We start from the raw sequence: 19,589 nt of genomic DNA on the forward strand, positions 1-19,589 counted from the left end.
CGGGTGTCTGTCGAATGTCACTTTCTCTGGAGAGTCTTCTTTCCATCCTTAAACCAGGTTATGCGTCTCCCCTGCGTTCCATTTCCTAGTGCCCACTGCTTAGAGATTTAACTGGTTGATTCGTTGGCTGTTGTTTCTTTTAGAATGTGAGCCAGAGAACCACGTATATTTTGTTCCTGCCCATGTTTCTAGCACTGCATAGAACAATGCTACAAACACTACGTGGTCATAGAATCAAGAACGAATGAATGCATATTCCTGTTCTTGCCTCTACAAACTGGAACTCCTCGCTACCTTGTCTCAAGTGTGTGTTGCATGGGATGTACTTACTTAAAGTGTTTGTTGAATAAATAGATGAATGAATGATCAGCTCTTTTCAAGCTCATTTATTTTATTATACTTAAAAAAAATCATACTTGCTCATTTGTTTGGCCATCTGCAAGAACTTGCTAGCAGAATAGTGACAGCTGACCCCAATGTTTTAAGAAAATTGTTAGATACAGAGTTGCAAATCCCGAGGCTGGGGAATGCTACTAACTGCCCGTTGGCGTTAGCTCTGGAGCTTTCCATGGGAGGCGCATGCTTGGAGGGGTCCTCCTGCTCACTCCCCGTGTCCCTTTTTCCTGGCCAGAGCCTGGCCACCCAGTGGCCCCGCTGCCCCGATGGACCCACTGAACCTGTCCTGGTACGATGATGACCTGGAGGGCCGGAACTGGAGCCGGCCCTTCAACGGGTCTGAAGGCAAGCCCGGCAAGCCGCACTACAACTACTACGCCATGCTGCTCACCCTGCTTATCTTCGTCATCGTCTTCGGCAACGTGCTGGTGTGCATGGCCGTGTCCCGCGAGAAGGCGCTGCAGACCACCACCAACTACCTGATTGTCAGCCTCGCTGTGGCCGACCTCCTGGTGGCCACGCTTGTCATGCCCTGGGTCGTCTACCTGGAGGTAGGTCTGCACGCGCCTGGAAGGCGTGGCTCCCCCCTGGTTCCCAAGCTGCCTGGTGCCTTCTCCGCGGCCTGGCCTCTTCCTCCACTCTGGGCTCAGTTTGTCTCCCGATAAAATGGGCTGCTTGTTCCTTAGCGATCCCAACTCCAGTTGGGAGAGTCCAGTCCTCTGTACGCGGCGTTTCCCCATGTGGCCCTCAGAGCCGTCCCGCGACTCACAGGTGGTGAGCCAGGTGGTCCGAGAAATCACACCGCTGGCGGTCCCAGCTGAAACTCTGCTTGGCCCCAGGTCGGCTCCTTAGATCATGCTGGAAATGAGGGTCACTGGGGAGGCTTCTCAAGGAAGGGAGAGGTTCATGCTTCCAGGCCGGAGGCTTCCCGTCCTCTCTTTCCACTTCAGAATTGGGGACTGCTGTGCCGCGGGCTCCTTATCCCTCCCTCCCCTCTCCCCCAGTTTGGTCTAGTGCCTGTGTCGGGGACCCCCAGGCAGCTCCTTTGCTTGGGAAAGTCACGAGGGCTCGGCCAGGACAGAGCCCGGCTCTGCACCTCCCAGTAGAGAGCCGGCAGCCCCCACCGTGGTCCAGGCGCTGCTCCAGGCATTTCGCAGACACAGACTCTGCTCTCCTGCTAATCCTGGGAGTCCATACTATTCTTCCCAGTTTATAGAAGAGGAAACAGCTTTGAGAAGTTGCCTGCCTTGACACCGATCGCACAGCAAGGGGAGAGCCCACTAACAGAGGAGTCCCTAAGGGCAGAGGCACCGCAGGCTTCCAGGGCTGATAGGCAGACGTGAGAGGGTCTGGGGGGCTGGGTCCTAGTTCCTGCCCCTTTCTAGGCCTAGGACGCTGGGGTGGAGTCTGGGAACTGACCAGCCCTTCATGGAAGAGTCAACGCCAAGGTCACTCAGGTCACTGGGCAGGTACCTTCCTGCCCCGGCAAGAGAGTGGACTTAACCTGTACCACAGAGGCTAGTCCCTGGGGGGGAGGGAAGGTTCTCCCATTTTTAAAGCAAAACTTGAAATTTTGGAGGCTCGAGCAGAGGAGACATCTAGGGGAATAAGCCAAAGCGGGGAGGGGAGGCCGGTCCAGAGTGGCCCCCCTCCCTGTCTCCCCACCCCGGGGGCTCCCTGTGCCTCCTCTGAGCGGTACTGGGGATCAGCACTCCCCTGGGTTCCTTCAGCACGGCCCGAACGGCCTGGAACGTTCAAAATGGATGTTGAGGAAAAACCCAAAGGGAACAAACAGACATAAAATCTTCGGCTGTCACAGGCCAGGGGTCCTCTTCCTCCACGACTCTCGCGTCAGTGAGGGCCGCCAGACTCTGTCCATCCACGTCGCGCCTGACGGTCTCTCCCTGAGGAACCCTTCTTAATCCTAAGGTTGGTTCCCCTCCCGCTCGCTCTCAAAGGAGGGTCCCAGACCTCAGACCATCAGGGAAAAATGAGGGGTGAGCGGCAGAGCAAGCAACCTCTCTGTGCCTCGCTTTCCTTTTCCATATAAAGGAGATCATCGTAGTATCTGCCTCATGGCACTGCTTGAGAACCTGATGAGTTCATACCTGTAAAGTGCTTGGAACGGCATGGCGCATGTAATGAACAGTACGTAAAAGTAGCATGACGATGCTGATGAAGACAAAGATGACGGTAGTAGAGACGCAGCACCTGTCCTCATAGGCAGGGCCCTCCCTGTGCCCAGGCACCCAGGCACCCAGGCACCCTCTACCCAAAGGAGGCGTGCTCTGCCCGCAGTTCTGCGCCTGGCTTCTGGGCTTCCAGATCGGCAAGCCCTCCCCAGACACTCTAGTTTCGGGCCAGATCGGTACACGAGCCGTCCTGGGGCTCCTAGACATCTGTAAGTCCTTTGAACATGTGTTTCCAACATACTTGTTCACCATTATTGTGGAGGGGAAGCTCAGTGTTTTGGGGGGCAGGGTGGAGAATGGTGTCTCAGAGGGAGCGCTCTAACTTTCCCAGCGTCTCCCTTTATTTTTTTTTTTAAAGATTTTATTTATTTATTTGACAGAGATAGAGACAGCCAGCGAGAGAGGGAACACAAGCAGGGGGAGTGGGAGAGGAAGAAGCAGGCCCATAGCATAGGAGCCCGATGTGGGGCTCGATCCCATAACGCCGGGATCACGCCCTGAGCCGAAGGCAGACGCTTAACCGCTGTGCCACCCAGGCGCCCCCCAGCGTCTCCCTTTAAAACAAGAGCTGGACCGTGAGCCCTACTCACAGGATGTCGTCTCAGCCATTTATTGTCCCTAGAGACTGTCCCGAGTGGAGAGTCAGCCTATCCCAACATCCTGTCGGAGTGTCCTTGCAACTTATATACTCTACCGTCTCTAAGAGACACTCCTGCTGTCCAGAATTTTCCACCTGTCCCCTTCCCAGTGATATTAGCGACTCCGAAGGCCACGGCAGGCATGTCTAATGTGGGACCAGATGCGGGTTAATTACTCTGCTCGGCATATGGAAAGCACACTGGTTTGCAGTGAGAGGACTGGGGTCATTTCCCAACTTTACCACTTCCCATCCGGAGATGGTCCTGAGAAGAGAGCCAGGGTCACTTGTCTGCATTTCGGCCTCATCCCCCTGTGGGGTGAGGGTTTACTGTGTGCGTTTTCCAGATGGGCAGATGAGATCGAGAAGGGAACGTCACTCACTCGGCAGGTACCGAGGCCCGCCGCGTCCTAGGGCACCCTCAGGGCCTTGCCCGCCATCAGTGACTCCCGATAGGACCGTTGTAGTCTGGTCTGATGGTGGTGGCAATGGAGCCATCCCCACAGGAGATATGGGAACATGATGGGGGGCATGTGGGGACAAGGAAGTCTTGCAGGAAGAAGTGATGCTTCCAGAAGAATTATCCAGGGGAGAGAACAAGGTGCTTGCACTCCAGGCCGAGAAAAACAGTATGCAAAGCTGCAAAGCAGGAGGGGGTATCGCCGGCCACAGGTTCGGAGGGCAGTAGCCTGTCACTAGCCTCAGAGGTTTGCTGTCACCGTCGATAGAGATGACACATCTCAGTGCCTGACACATATGCCTGCTTAATACGGGCCGGTTAGTATTAGGATCTCACCGAGCCAGCTCACAGCTCAGCTTCAGGTGAACGATGAGGTCAAGAAGTGGTGTCCAAAGGTGCCGAGACACAGGTCCGGAGCTGTACTAGCAAACCTGGGGCCAGTCCTTCCTCTGCCACTAAGTCACCAGGTGATCTTGGGCAGGTCCACGTTCCCCTCGGACTCCAAGCATGTCCCCCTTGCAACGATAATCTCTCCTTTCATGCTTTACACGCATTTCGTCATTTTTATAGAAGTATCTCCTCTTTTGACAAGCTGGGTGGTCCTTCCCAAGATAGTTTACGAGAGAGCATAGGATGTGCTGCCCGAAGGACTCGCCTCAAGCCAGCCCTGCTGCACACTTGCTGTGTGAGCGCTCCAGTTCCCTCCCCCTGAGATGCCCACATGCCCACAGTAGGGGGATGTGGCTGCCAACAATTTCTCTTGAGTCTTTGAGTCGGCTGCCCCCGGGACTGTGGAGGGAAGCCCTCCCTTCTTCTGGGCTCCAGAAAGGCCTTTGAGGGCGGGGACTGACAGAGCTCCCTAAAGGCAGGGACTATGCCAGTACTGTTCACCACTGTACCCTAGAGTCTAGGACAGAGCCTGGCATGTAGTAAGTTGCTCGTAAGTTTCGATGGGAAAGAAAGAAGGCCAGGAAGAGGGAAGGAGGGAAGAGGAGGAGGAAGAATGCCCTGGTATCTCAGACCTAGATCCCCAGGGACATAGAAGTGCTCTGAAGGACTAGTCTAGGGGGGCTTCAAGGCAGAGGTGGACCAGGTGGGCCTGGGGCCCTCCCAGCGGTGCCCTAAAGATAGATTCTTTTTATGCCCCCAGCCCCCCATCCAGACCTATTGTCTTGGGGAACCCTGGGCTGCCACGGGGGAGGGGCCCTGGTGTGAGCCACGTGAGCCCAGGGAAGGCGTCTCCCTGTCTTCTGGAATAAGCTGCTGTGTCTTCATGTCCGACAACAGCGGCCACAGCTCCTGTCACTGAGCTGAAGGGCCCACATTTGGTTTCGTGCCTGGGAGCAGAAAAGGAAGGGCAGTGTGGAGAATAAGCATGTCATCATTAGCCCTGTGGCCGCGCTGTGCGGGCAGAGTGGGTGCTGCCCTGCCTGGGGCCCTGGGGGCAGCTTTCCTGTCCTTTTTCTCCTGTTGGTAGAGACCCAGGATGTATCTCCCTGTCCTGACTCTGTGCTCAGGGCCAGGGTGCTCCAAACTTCCAGAGTTGCCCGGGCCGGGCTGCTATGTGAGTGTGCGAGGTTGTGTGTGTAAACGGGAGGAATGGGAGTGTGTGTGTGTGTGTGTGTGTGCGCACATAACGGAGTACAGTGTGTGTGTGGAGGGAAGAGGGATGCAGGATGCTCTTGCCAGGAGCGGGCCTCCTCATTCCATCAGACGAGGATATGTGGGTACAGCACCCCCTCCCTGCCCCCGCCTGATGTTCCCACAGCTCAAGCCCTGGTTTTCCGTCCTGCATTCTCTGGGTCTGACAAAGAGCAGCACTGTCTTCTCTCCGAAAGGAACCATCGTCCTCACCGTTGTCCTTACGGATACTCTTTGTGCCTGATTCTGTGCCGTGCACCGTGCTGGCTCTGAGGGCGCTGCCCAGCTCCCCCGGGAACCTGGGCCAGGGCACGATCAGAAGCTGAGCTGACCGGCCTTGGGCAAGTCACTGCCCGTTTCTGAGGCTCAGTTTCCCCACTGATAGAATGAGATTGCTGTTTTACAGATGAAAGCGCAAAGTTGAGGCACTCGGTAGAAATTGTTTATCTTTCTTCTAGCCCAGTTCTTGGCACAAAGCGGCCTTATGAGTCTAGGAGGAGAGGGGACGGGGGCAAGGGCCTCAGACGACTCCTGGCTGCCCTGCTTCCCCCCTAGACCCCCGCCGGAGACTCGCAAGACCCCTGCAGCTGCCGTCTGAGCCTGCGGCCCCACCTGCCCCAGGGGAGCGGAGCTATGGGCCTAAGCTCGTCTTCCCCTCTGCTGCCCACCCGTTCTGGTGCTTTGTCCCCAGGTGGTTGGCGAGTGGAAATTCAGCAGGATTCACTGCGACATCTTTGTCACTCTGGATGTCATGATGTGCACGGCAAGCATCCTGAACCTGTGTGCCATCAGCATTGACAGGTGAGCCCACCCAGGGCGGGAGAGGGGATCCAGGCCACTCGGCTCTGCTGCAGGGGCAGGCTCCGTCTGTGAGGCTGTACGGCTGGCCGTGTGCCTGCGGGTCCGTGTGTTTGTGCGTGCGTGTCTGTGCACACGTGTGCGGGTGCGCATGTGTCTGGCTGGGGAGTACAGGCCGCCCTCCTACAGCCGGCGATGCTACCGAGGATACCCGGACAGCAGCTGGTGAAGAGAAGAAAGCTCTTAGTTCTGAGGACTGTGGCCCTAGGTCTATCGTTTCCCACGTACGTGACCTTGGGCAGAGTGTGCCAGTCCTCACAACCCTGTTTGTCCAGAAATCAAGGATGATGACACCTGTCCAGGCGGGGCTGCAGCGTCTGGCTGTGTCATGTCCAGCACGGGGCACGGGGCACGGGGCCAAGGGGACCCAGGCTGTGCTCACCTCACCAGGCTGTACCCTTGGAGCCTCTCACTGATTTGCACACACAGGCCTCGTGGGCTCCCAGAGGCCCTGGCCGTACTCCCCTCGTGGGGCTCTCGGAAGATGAGAAGAGCTACTCTGTGAGAAGCGCTGGGTAGAGGCGTACGAGTGGTTGTAAACAATTACTCCTGGGCTTATTTTCTGCCAAACGGGCCTTAACTCGTGCTCTATGGGGCCTGGCTCCCGGTCCATCAACAGAACTTCCACCTTCCGTGAGCCCAGCACACGTGCAGTTCCAAGGCTGCAAAGACCCAGCCCCTGGCCCCTCAAACACCCTAACATCCAAGCAGGGAGACTGGAGTAATCGACAAGAAGGCCCAGGAGTAGGTGGTCACCGGTCAGCCACGAAGCCCTTGGCGGGGCGGCACCAACCCTGGCTCTGTGAGCCGGGCAGGGGAAGGAGAGATTTAGAGTAGACAGGCCGGCTCCGTGGAGGTGACAGTGGTCGCCCCCAAGGCGCAGGGTGTCTCCGGTGTGTGCCTGCTGTGGAGGGGGGGGCCCCAGGCCCGCACCCCAGCCTCAGGCCCCCGCCCCGCGCCCTTGCAGGTACACAGCCGTGGCCATGCCCATGCTCTACAACACCCGCTACAGCTCCAAGCGCCGCGTCACCGTCATGATCGCCGTCGTCTGGGTCCTGTCCTTCACCATCTCCTGCCCGCTGCTCTTCGGACTCAACAACACAGGTGAGGTCCGCCTCAGTCTGCCCGGGGCTCCGCCGGCCCCACCGCAGGACCCCGAGGGAGCTGAGCCCCTGACGCAGACATGGGGACCGAGGCCGGGCTGTGTCCCCGGCCAAGCCTGACTCTGAATTGTACCCGCGTGGGCCAGAGACGAACAGTAGCTCGGGGCACGATGGGGTTGCGTGAAGGGGGGGGGGGGTCATGAGTCAAGAGGATGCCTGGCTGTTTTCAACTTTGTTGATTAAATTGAAGCAAGCCAGACAGCCGCACAAACCACATGGGCGTGTATGTGTGTGTGTGCCCACGTGGGGAGCGACTCCTGGGCCCCCCCACCCCCCCGCCATGGTATCTGTGTAAGGAGGCTGCAGCGCAAGGGTTGGCCAACCCAGCCCAGACCGGAGTCACCTGGAGCAGGAGAGGTAGGCACGGGTAGGAGCTAAGGCGGCGGTCCTGCCCCATGCGTCTGAGGTCGAGGACGTGTCGGGCCGGCCGCTGCCGTGGGCCTGGTGCTTTCTCTCACCGGGGAGGCCCAGGGATACGGGTGCATGTCTGCAGACCATTACAGGGCAGGACACAGTGAAGCCTCGCCCTCTAAGTCTTGTGGGAATTCCAAGAAGCGGGAATAGGGTTTGATATGCTCAGCTTGATCTGGAAAGGCCCTGAGATAGAGGACAGACATCAGCTAGACCAGGAGGGGAACGTGGAAGTGCGTTGGAGCCCAGGTGAGTTCAGCAAACAGGGCCAGGTTCCCCTGTTCCTAAAACTGAAAGGTGGCAGACCTCCCCTGAGGGCTAAAAGAAGGGTTTACTGTTTTAAAGGAATTTCCTTCTGTTTTTTTTTCCAAACACTCGGGCTCCACTTGGGCATTCATGGATGGCAGAACTAGTAATGAAATAAGGAGGGGATATGAATGGAAAAGCTTGGAAGCAGCTTAGCTTTTTGCTCGAGGTTGTGTTTTCCAGTCTCTGGTCTACACCGCGTGTTCGCGTCCATCTAGCGTTGCCAGGCGACCTCAGACCCTCAGGCATGCTCTCTGCCCCATTGCTGTGCTCAACCACGGAGGAGAGCAAGGTCTCTGGCGGCAGCACGTGGCCCCCGGGCTGCTGACGCCCCCCGGCTCTCCTTCCCCCAGATCAGAACGAGTGCATAATCGCCAACCCCGCGTTCGTGGTGTACTCGTCCGTCGTCTCTTTCTACGTGCCCTTCATTGTCACCCTGCTGGTCTACATGAAGATCTACGTCGTCCTGCGCAGGCGCCGCAAACGGGTCAACACGAAGCGGAGCAGCCGGGCTTTCAGGGCCAACCTGAAGGCCCCGCTCAAGGTCCCCAGATCCCCCTCCCCTCCGGGCCCCCCCGACCGTTTCCCAGGGGGCTGGCCCGTGCTCAGCTGGGGGCTGGGGACAGGGGGTTGGAGGGGCTCCCAGCACCCGGGCAGGGCCGAGACCCAAGGCTGGGACCTCCGTGGAGCAACAGCGGAGTCTCCAGGAGCCGGAGGTGGGGCGGAGCCACCTGGAAGAAGTCTTTGCTTGGAGATCTCTGTCTGAATGCACCTTCCTCAGCTCCTCGCCTTCTTTCCCCATCACTTGTCCTTTCCTCGCTGTGGCCCCTCTCTCCCTGTCCTCCCTCTGGGCTTCCCTCCCTCTCCTGTACCTTCCACGCTCCCTGTCCGCCCCTCCATGCACACCTCCTCCCTCCTTCCCAGCTCTTTCCCTCTCCTCCCCCTCACCTTTCTTTCATTCCCTCCCCACCCCTTATGCATTCTCCCCTCTGCTCAGCCCTGCCTGAGAGAGACAGTGTGGGGGCATGGAAGGAGCCAGAGTTTTGGGGTTAGACACATCAGGTTCAAGGCCTGGCACCCCCACCTTTTTGCTGAGTGACCTTGGGCAAGTTGCTTAACTTCTCTGAGCCTCAGTTTTCTCATCTGTTAAATGGGAATCAAAATGCCAATCTCTCAGTGTGGTCTTGAGGATTCAGTGTGAGAGGGAAGCGAGTAAGCCTAGCATGTGGCCATAAAATCAGGGCCTGTTTGTCCCTCGTCCTGCCCACCATCTCTCCTTGCAGTACCATCCTTCACTCTTGCCTTCTCAGGGGTTCCTACGCTGCCCTTCTGGGAGCCCCGTGCCCAGCCTGACTACCCCACATTGGGTGTCTGTCCCCACCCCGCCCATCATGACCAGTGTGCCGGCTCCCTCCACAGGGCAACTGCACTCACCCCGAGGACATGAAACTCTGCACCGTTATCATGAAGTCCAATGGGAGTTTCCCAGTGAACAGGCGGAGAGCGGTAAGTGCTTAGGTCAGGGACCCAGAGCCAGGTCTTCCCGCCCCGAGGGAAACCCCCCGCCACGATTCTCAGACACTCACCAGCCAAAGGGAGGAGCACCTCCCAGGCTCCCCTGCGTTGCTTCCTGGGAGGCCAGACTCTCCGTCACACCTCACGGGCAGGCATGCGGCGAGATGGCTCGGCTCGTGCAGGCGCAGATAGGCGCCCCCAGCACAAGCAGGTGGTTGGGAGAGAGGACTTGGCCATAACATAAGAAAAATAAGAAGCGTGGCTGTTAGCATTCACCGAACACCCACCGTGTTCCTAGCATCTCATCAAATCCTCACAGCGACCCTGAGAGGTAGGTCTTACTAGGCTTACTGATTTTAATTTTACAGAAGAGGAAACAGAGGCTCACAGAGGGGAGTAACTCACCTGAGGCAGAGCATTTAGTTAGTGAGATCGTGGCTATTTGAGCCCAAACCTGTGTGACTCCGAAGTCCACACCTCTGCTGTTCTTCCCGCTTGCCTGCACTGTCTTCCTGCAGGCAGGTTCTGGGGCTGGGGGCTGGGCCTGGGGGGGTGGGGCCAGAGCAGGGCAGCCTCGGGGCTGGTGGGGAAGTGCAGCCTGTATGCGGAGCTCGGAGCTCGGAGCTGGGAGCTTGGAGACGCAGAAGGAAGGACAGCAGACCCCAGGCTCTGCCCGGTGATGACGGTAGCCCCCGGGTTGAAGCAGCGGGGGTCTCATCCCCAGCTGGGCCACGGAACCCACACAGGCCACACACGAAGTCCAGGTCAGGTGTCCTCAGGAAGCGGGGCCCCCACCTTTCACCTGCAGGTCAAGGGCAGGATGCCAGGGAGTCATTTTATGAGACGGGTGCCCAACAGGGACCAGGACTGGGGCTGGGACAGCAGCACAATAAACCACCCAGGTACCGGGCAAGGCTACACTGCAGAAGTTTAGACTGAGACCCCGAGGCAGGGAAGAGGCTGGAAGACCATGAGTGCACCCCCAGCGGGGCCTCCAGGTCAGCCCAGCGGGAAAGATGAGGGGGTCCAGGGGTTAGCCCTTTGGCACGCGGATCCATCTATGAGGAGCACGTGGGGCCCATGTGTGAGCGCTGGTGCTGGGGCCTCCGGCCAGCCTGGCAGGAAGAGCAGGGCTGCCCTCTATGTCCTGAGAACATGATCTCCCGGAGGCAGGCACTGAGCATCGATCAGGAACGTATTCCCTGCAGGCAGCTCGGTGCTTGGCACTTGGCTGGTACTCAGTCCGTGTTGCTCAGTCAGTAAGAGAAGTGTTGGGGTAGTACGTGCCCACAAACGGTTGTGGGGTTGTTGAGCTCTGTAAGGCTTGCTCCGGGACAGGGGCTGGGGATGACTCTGCGGGCAGGGGCCGCTGTGGTTCCTGGGTCCTCTAGCCAACCCTTCCTGCCACCCAGTGACTATCCTCCTTACCTCTCCGGTGGCGACCCTGGGACGTTTGCAGGAGTCTCTGAAGGAGGATAGGGAAGGGTCGGGGGCGCCAGGTGAGGCTGGGTGTCCAGCACCTGAGAACTTGCCAGGCTTTACCCGGAGTTCTCTGCCTCTGTTCAGGAGGCCGCCCGCCGAGCGCAGGAGCTGGAAATGGAGATGCTGTCCAGCACCAGCCCCCCCGAGAGGACCCGGTACAGTCCCATCCCGCCCAGCCACCACCAGCTGACCCTCCCCGACCCGTCCCACCACGGCCTCCACAGCACTGCCGACAGCCCCGCCAAACCAGAGAAGAATGGGCACGCCAAAGACCACCCCAAGATTGCCAAGATCTTCGAGATCCAGTCCATGCCCAATGGCAAAACCCGGACCTCTCTCAAGACCATGAGCCGCAGGAAGCTCTCCCAGCAGAAGGAGAAGAAAGCCACCCAGATGCTCGCCATTGTTCTCGGTGAGTCAGGCCAGCCCAGCTCTCTCCAGCCATTACTGAGGAAAGGACCCGTCACTGCGGGTCCCATTCCCTGCCATCCCCTTCCTCACCATGGCTGGTGGGCCGTGGGACCGCCCCTTGCTCGGCTGCAGGCCACACCCAATGATGTACCCCATTAAGTAGATTCTATAATTATGCTCATTTTACAGATGGGAAAACTGAGGTGTGGAGTGGGTATAGAACGTGACCAAGGAAGACCTATGATTTAAACTCAGGGAGTCTGACTTCAGAGTCTGTGAGCTTGACCAGTCTACCGTAGTGACCCCCAGAACCTCAAGATCCTAGGCAAGTCACTTTCTCTCTCTGGAGCCCCCTCAGCAAGAGATTACCTCTCAGGGTTGTGGTCCTGGTCACACGGTATGCAAAGGTGAGAGCGTCTTGTCAAGTGCAAAGCAGGGCGCACAGGTTAAGTGTCAGCAGTATGGCTTTGATAACGTTGCGATTGTTGAGAAATTGGGAAATTCAGTTCACTTCAGCTCAGCCAAGACCGTGTGGGACCAGAGCTGTGAACAAAGAAAGGGGGCCAGGAGGGGGGCCCATCTGAACGAGGACATGGCTCTGTCAGCCGGGCAAGGCCTTGGAATAAAAGTCTCCTAGAAAACCAGACGATGAGGCTAGACCCAAGGCTGGACTGATGTGGGTGGCTGGGAACAGGAGGCGATGGTGGGACTCTGCCTTCCCCCTAGCACCCAGGGTAGCACGGGACACCTTTCCACACTTGCCTTTCCCTGGGACCTCCAGACAGTCCCATGACACGAGTGGCACAGGTGCTACGACCCTGCTTTCGTGAGTGCATGCACAGGGTCACAATAGGTTAAAGGACCGACACTTGATCGTGTGGCTGGGGTGACAGAGGAAGGCTGGAGTCCATGGGGTCTTGCTGCAGCACTGGGGACTCCCAGGGACTATGAGGCATGGTGTGTTCATGATGTCGCCACACGGAGGGTCCCACCAGGGCGGCAGGTCCTAGGTCAGACAGACAAAGCCAGCAGGCAGGAGGTCAGTCTGGGTCAGAGCGCCCCAAGTAGGAAATAGCCAGAGGTGTCCCCCAAGGGCTGGAGGAAGGCATAGCAAGAGCGTGGCCATTGGGGGACCTCGGTAGATGAGTTCAGGTCTTGGCTTCGTCACTTACGGGTACATCACAGAGCCTCTGGGAGCCTCAGTTCCCTGTTTGCCCCACAGGGATGCCAGGAGCCTAAGCGAGATGGGTGTCTAACTCTCCCTTTTGTCCCTTGGGCTCAAACTGCGTATCCCCCACTGCAGTGACCAAATTCTCACTTCCAGCTGCTGAGGGACTTGTTCCACCAGAAAGTAGACTACATATTTCCATTTCTACTGACTTGTGTCCGAATGTGAACCTTGTGGACTTGTTTTCAAGCCCATTATCCTTCCCTGTGGGGGCAGGTATTATTATACCCATTTGACAGATGAGGAAAGTAAGGCTGAGGGAAGTAAAGGGACCTTCACTGCAGACGGGTGTCAGTGACATCTCTAGAATCTGAGACCGGGACTCCTCCTGCAGTGCTCCTGGGCTAGGGCGCCCACTGAGTGCGGGCCTTCCCCGGCCAGCCTCGCCCCGGCCGCAGGGCCAGCCTGACCGCCGTGCTCTCCCCCAGGCGTGTTCATCATCTGCTGGCTGCCCTTCTTCATCACGCACATCCTGAACATACACTGTGACTGCGACATCCCTCCCGTCCTGTACAGCGCCTTCACGTGGCTGGGGTACGTCAACAGCGCCGTGAACCCCATCATCTACACGACCTTCAACATCGAGTTCCGCAAGGCCTTCCTGAAGATCCTGCACTGCTGACCCGCGGCCCACCTGCACGGCAGCCCGCTTCCCAGCTCCCTGCTCGGGCCGGCCGGCTCTCAGCTCCGGGGAGCCATGCCCAGGGGTGCAGGGCGGACTAGGCCTTCTCTTCGCCCCGCGGGCCCTGCAGTGTTAGCTTGGCTGCACGCCCCTCCGTGCTCGCACACCCTCGCACTGCCAGGGTAGTGCTCGGGGCCAGGCACGGTGCCAGCCCTCGGGCTGGACCCCTGGCACAGGGGCAGCTCACAGAGCCCCCCTCCCACCTTAAGGCCCTCTCTCCTTGGCACCAAAGACAAAGCCGCCTTCTCTGACCTTCTCTGGGGTTCTGGGGTAGCCAGGGCCAGAGGCGGGCTCAGAGACTGTGCTTTCTGTTGGGTTTGGCTTGGTCTTCACAGGCCAATGCTGGAGCAGGCAGTGGGGGGGGATGGACAGCTCATGCCCGGGAAGCCGGAGCTCCTGCCAAGGCCCCAGGAGACTTCAGTCCTGGGAGACCCATGTAAATACCAGACCACCGGGTGAACCCCAGAGGAGCCCAAGCCAAAAATCTTCACTCGCTCCTTGTCCTGCCTGACAGGAGCCTCTATTTCCACAGTAGTGGGTCCCACCCCGCCCCATCCCGCTCCAGCACCCACGTGGTTTCTACACCTGCTGAGGGCAGGAACCCCTGTCTTGAAGGGCCCCAGGAACGTCTGTGGGGAGAGGAACCTCCCCCAAGCCCACTCTGCCGCCTCCTGACGGACTCGGTGCATCCCTTCTCGTAGCAACTGTTGGGCCAGCCTGGGAGCCCACAGGGAAGGCGGGCTTGTGACCACAGCTGGGGCCTGGGTTGGGGTGCTGGAGGTTCTCTGGGGGGCTGCCTCCCGCCACACTCTGCCACAAACCCACTCTCCTTTCCCTTTTGCCTCTCCTCTCTCCCATTCCCTTTCCCTTCCACTGTCCCCGCCTCAGAGGAGCCCGTGGCGAGGGGCCGCTGAATACCACTTGGCCTGGGCTGGCCCTGCCCTGAGGGAGGAGGGGAGGCTGCAGCTTGGGGGAGCCCCTGGGCCCCAGACTCTGTAACATCACTACACGTGCTCCAAGCTAATAAAACTCTGACAAGAGTCACATGCGAGGCCCCTTGGGTGGAAGGGCACAGTGCCCGCCTCCGTCCTCCGCGGCAGGTGTAGCCGAGGGCCCCGTGTCTGTGTCGGGATCAGAGTCGGGGAGGCCTTCTGTGCCCCCTCCAGAAAAGGGTGACTCTGACCACGGCCACCAGGCTGGACACTGGGGAATAGGAGGAAAGGGGCTGCTCCAAGGAGGACCAAGGAGAAGATGCGTGTGCCTGTGTTTCCCCCTCGTCCCGTCCTCGCCTCCTGAATAGACAAGAATGCCCTCGGCCCTGCTCCCCGGTGGTCCTGAGCCTCAACTGCCAACCCGGATGGGAGGGGAAAACGTTCCCGGTGGGAATCCCGCAGCACACCTGATAGGGAAAACAGGTGGTCCCCACTTCCCTTCTCCTCTTCTCCTCTGAGGGTCCTTAGCGTGTGTGGCCCACCAGGGCAGAGAAGGCTCCACAGAAAATGTGGCCTTGCAGGTGCCGGCTGCATCTGCGTCTGCCGCTTGCCTTGACTTCTGTCTCAGAGCAGGACCCCCTTCCTCTGCAGCAGGCTGGGGAGCCACGGAGGCCCTGAGTGACATGGCCCAGGGGTCCTCCCTTCTCTCAGCCTCCGTCACAGTCATAGCTCCAAGCTTTCTGGGGCCACGGATTGGCACTGCCCTGAAAACAGAAATTCGGCTTTAAAAAATGAAATGTAAGTCACGCGTTGAAGGAGGACTGTTCTCACTCCCTGGGAATAACGGCGGGCGGTGATGACAAACAAGGTGCTGGAACCCACGGGCTCAGGCTCCAGGGAGCTGTCAGGGCATCATTTGCATGCTAAAGACAGTATTTTTAGCACCAAAGTTTGGAGCACTTAACTTGCCCTGAACACTTAATTATGGACTTCGATCTTCTCCCTGAACCCGCACTTAGCGCTAACCTCAGAGAGGCTCCTGTCCCCAGGCGCACCCAGATCCTAGAGGCTGGGCAAGACAGGCCCCTGGTCCAGCTCAGGGGGCATCCGTACAACCCAGTGACCACCTCCTGGGGAAGGTGGTAGACCCTCAGGGGGCCGAGAAACCCCAGGGACTTCTCTGCTGCTGATGCCCACCCCACAGCCGATGCACACACAGGTTCGCACACGCACACTCGGCCTACGGAAGATCTTGCCTTGGACGGAAGCTTAAAAGCTCATCTCTTCATTAGAAATCTTAGGAGGTCATACAGGTTTCTCAGCTGTGGGAACTGGAAGAGATGATAAGAGAGGAGTGAGAAAGAGAGGGTGGAAGGAGGGAGGGAGGGAAAGAAGGAGGGAGGGAAGGAAAGGAGGAAGTAGGGAGGGAAGGAAGGATGGAGGGAGGACGGGAGGAAGGGAGGAAAGAAAGGAAGGAAGAAAGGAGGGAGGGGAGGCAGGCCCCGGAGCAGTTTGGGAAGGACGCTGACTTTGGCAAGGGCGCTGAGGGGAGGAGAGGGGAATAGGGCAGGCAGGGGCGGGAGGCGGGGCAGGGGAAAGTTGCCCACAGCTGTCATGAAGCTTCAAGGCTTTCTGCCAGACAGCAGACTGACAGCTAGAGTGGGCAGGGGGAGGGCCGGCTCCACCCTCTCCCCCTTCAACTCTTCAGGGGCAGAGGGATGGGTGTGGGCCCCGGGAACTCTGCGGTGGGAGGGGGCGGCCCAGGCTCTGCTGTCTCCCAGGAGGCCCTGCCAGTGCCTGCTCTGGTTTCGCTCCACTGCCTTCCCTTGCTTCTGCCTCTGCGTGCATCTTTCTCCCAAGAAAGACTTTTAATTGATAAATGATCTGCCTTTAAAGCAGGTGGCGTCTAACAGCCGTTTCCCCACCCCCCCATCCCCAGCACTGGGGCAGGCACAGCTGGGCACTTGGCATATGTCCGCTCAAATGTCCCCATGGGACGCAAATCTTCAAGCTTCAGGCCCTTACTCTTCCCTGAGTGGCTTCTGCAGAGGTCCCAGTGGGCCGCAGCTGGGGAGACGTCCTGGGACCTGGGCAGGCCAGCGGTGCTGGAGACACTGCATTTCACCCCTGCTGGGGCCTCACTGGCTGTTTCTTGAGCAACCATTGTGCTCCAGGCCCTGAGCAAGGTGCTAGGAGTGAAACACGGACAGGGTGGACGTGATCCCTGCATTTGCAGAGTTTGCGGCCCCGTGGGTGACAGGCGCTAATCCAACAGTCGCACCACAGCTGTGCGAGCTGCACATTCCCTGAGGCAGAGCCCTGGCTGGTGCGGGGACACCACTCACGTAGGTGACAACGATGATGAGGCATGCCTTGGCCTGGAATTGGTGAGGGCAGGAGGCTGATGGCGCAGAGGACAGCCTGAAAATGGCGGGGCAGGAGGCCCCCAGAAGAAGCGACTGCCTGTCCTCCTTGCCCGGGGGTCTTAGGACAGGGGTGGTCGGTCATCCTGCTTGCTCGTCCCGGCTGCGTGAGAGTGGAGTCCTCCTCCACCAGAGAATCCCTTTGCTCACCCCACACACAGCCGAAGGGGCTTTGGAGTGCAGAGTTCTTTCTGATTTTACCCCCCACCCCGCCCTGCTCAGAAAGTGACAGCAGCTCCCCACTGCCCCTTCCATTGAATCCAAGGTCTGAGCTCTGGAACCAGGGTGGGCATCAGGATCTCCCCACCCCATCTGCTCTCCGGCTGCCTGCACCCCCAGCCTGCTTGCTCATCCACATTCCCCGGCCTCTGGTGCCCCTGGCTCTCTCCACCCAGTCCAGGCTCTGCCCCCTCTTTGCTGTGTTCTTGTCCTCCTTCCACACGCACATGTTCCATAAAGCCCTTCCTGTTAGACCCGCTGTGCCTGGTAACTGACTGGATGAGGGACAGGCAGGGGCTTAGAGACTGTGTGGTCTACCAGGTGCACGTGATTACTTAAGCTTATTGAATTCAAACATTTGGTCCCTCGGCTGTGCTGGCCACATGTCAAGTGTTCAGTAACACGTGGGGCCACTGGCTGTCCTGAAAGCTGCAGGTTTCCACCCTCCCAGGATGCCCTGTTGGACAGCACTAGACCTAGAATGACTCTTGGGTGAGTTCAGACACCTTCAACTAAAATGAGGGAGAGAGGGTGATGAACAGACTCACTGAGGGGGAGGGAATGTTCAGTTTGGGACACTTTGAGTTTAAGGGTTCTGTAGGACCTCCAAATAGAGATGCCCAGTAGGAAATTAGGGAGTTCCTATCCTCAACCACCCCAAACTCCCCTAAACAGGGTTTGAAATTCAGCTGGAGACCCTCTCCTTGGAAATTTCGAGGGCCCCACTGAAATCCAATTCTGAACATCCCTTGGAAATCTCTAGAAGGGAGCTGTGTTGCAATGGGACTCAGAGTAGATGCTGTGTGTCTATCTGGCTCAGTTTGGCTTGAAAAGGAAGAAGGTGCTGGTAGGCAATGCAGGTGCTGTTGGCCAGAGCTGGCCTGAAACCATTACCTCCGTTAACTCTTGGAGGAAGGGGATAGAGAAAGCAGGGGTCTGGGAATCTCAGCCTGGACCCTGGGATCATCAGGTTGGTGAGTTGAAATGATTCCCAGGGGCAGTCTCAACCCCATTCCGTGGGATCCTTCCCCATCCAGGACAACAGATGCAAAAGCATCATTCATCTTTTCTAGCTCCTTTCTGCCAGGTCTTTCCTCAAATTCTTTCCAAGAGGAGAGCCCAGACGCTACTGTCCCCCCAAGCCCCACTCCTGGCCGTTCTCGTGGATTGATCTGAGCTCACTCGGCTTGGAGCATGCAGCCCCACACCCCCTGACTCATACGGAAGAATCCTAGACTGGGAGCCAGACACGGACCTCAGTGCGCATGGACTGCAATCGGCATAGAGCCCGCTCCCCTTCCCCCTTCCGGCTCCAGCACGTTCTGGGGAAGACAGACCTCCCAGGGGTATCTTCAATCCCAAGTCTTGCCTGAGGCCCAGTCTCAGGAAGAACCAGGAGAATGCACCGGGCGGCTAGCAGGGAGTAGGAGGACGGAACAGTCTGCTGAGTGTCACCTGACGTGTCCTCAGGAGTCCCCACTCATCCACACAGGAGAGGACAAGCTGGCCGCCCCGGGCGACTGCCATGATGGTGGTGCTAAAGGCGGGCACGGGGAGAAACCACGGGACACCCCCTGCTGGTTGTTCTCAGCCCTGGCTGCTCTCCCGCTCAACCCGGGTGATTCTGGTTTAACTGGTCAAGGGTAGGTCAGTGTTTAAAAAGCCCTTCCCCCCCACCTTACCCAGGACGTCCTAATGGGTGGGCTTCATTTGTAGCCGCTGTGCCGGGGCACAGCCCAGCTCAGTGCTGCCCCAGGCTCTGTGGTGGCCTCAGGCTGCGGTGGGACGGGGAGAAGCGTCCAGGGCCCGGGAGGTGGGTGCCACAGCCCAGAGACCACAGGAAGGGAGACACACCACCGGCACGTACGTGCGTAAGACGTTTCCTCTGCTCTGCCTCTCACCGCAAGCGGACAGGAGGCCCTGACCAGCCCAGCAGCACCTCAAGCAGAGGTGGGCCCGCCAAGGGGCTGGGGGTGGGACCTAGCCAGTAGCTGGGGCAGAAGGTTCCTTTTCTCTGACAATTAGAGTTGGAGGGGCTGCTCCAGCAGTGCGGAGAGGTGGAGAGGAGCGGGATTGGACTTTAGGGCACCCATTCTGCCCCACTTGAACCCCCCGCCCCCCCAACCCGAGGTCGGCCTTTCCCGGCAGAGCCAGGGAGGAAGCAGAAGCTGGTTAGTGTCAGCAGCCCCAGCCCTGCCCCAACCTGCCCCACAACCTGTAGGACAGGCCAGGCCGGCAGAGGGGTGGCCAGGGTGTGGCCCGAGGGGACAGCGCTCTGAGCTGCAGCTGCTGGGAGGGAAGTCCCTGTCCTGCGAGCTCCACACTGAGCCCCGATAAGCCATCCCTCACCGTCACCAGCCCCCCTCCCTCCCCACATCTGTCCCTGCCTCCTCCTGCTACATAAACTTACACACGCACACCACATCCCATGGTAACACTACTGGCCCCACAGGTCAGCCCATCTCCAAAGGGGAGACTCAGTTCCACCCTTTTATTGACTTCAGGGTTTGAAACTTGGCCATATGACTAGACACAGTGAAGGGAGGCAGGGGAGGTCACGGATGGAGTGTCCCACAGAGGCTCACTCATGGGCGGCTTGAGCACACCGCCCCCCCCCCCCCCCCCCCCCCCCC

General features: G+C 58.7%; 1 protein-coding gene across 2 annotated transcripts; it reads left to right on the top strand.

Moving 5' to 3' along the window:
• The first annotated feature begins 635 nt into the window (after positions 1 to 635).
• DRD2 (dopamine receptor D2) lies at positions 636 to 13,428 on the top strand. 2 transcript variants are annotated; one of them, XM_008690061.2, is made up of 7 exons: positions 636 to 947; positions 6,018 to 6,127; positions 7,152 to 7,288; positions 8,418 to 8,608; positions 9,484 to 9,570; positions 11,146 to 11,473; positions 13,129 to 13,428. In XM_008690061.2, exons 1-7 carry the CDS (start codon positions 663 to 665, stop codon positions 13,320 to 13,322), a joined length of 1,332 nt encoding a protein of 443 aa, XP_008688283.2. In that variant the 5' UTR covers positions 636 to 662; the 3' UTR covers positions 13,323 to 13,428. The 2 variants fall into 2 exon arrangements, with proteins under 2 accessions (XP_008688283.2, XP_008688284.2); XM_008690062.2 differs by lacking the exon at positions 9,484 to 9,570 and having other exon boundaries at positions 663 to 947.
• Positions 13,429 to 19,589: the final 6,161 nt, after the last annotated feature.

Source organism: Ursus maritimus, unplaced genomic scaffold, assembly GCF_017311325.1.
Source record: "Ursus maritimus isolate PB19 unplaced genomic scaffold, ASM1731132v1 scaffold_16, whole genome shotgun sequence".
NCBI classification, from domain to species: Eukaryota; Metazoa; Chordata; class Mammalia; order Carnivora; family Ursidae; genus Ursus; species Ursus maritimus.

What these genes read in the sequence shown, in the direction of transcription:
- DRD2 (XM_008690061.2), top strand. Translation starts at nt 663, where the DNA reads ATGGACCCACTGAACCTGTCCTGGTACGATGATGACCTGGAGGGCCGG. An exon ending in TGTGCCATCAGCATTGACAG is followed by an intron (nt 6,128 to 7,151) that starts GTGAGCCCACCC and finishes GCGCCCTTGCAG; the next exon opens with GTACACAGCCGTGGCCATGC. An exon ending in CTTCGGACTCAACAACACAG is followed by an intron (nt 7,289 to 8,417) that starts GTGAGGTCCGCC and finishes TCCTTCCCCCAG; the next exon opens with ATCAGAACGAGTGCATAATC.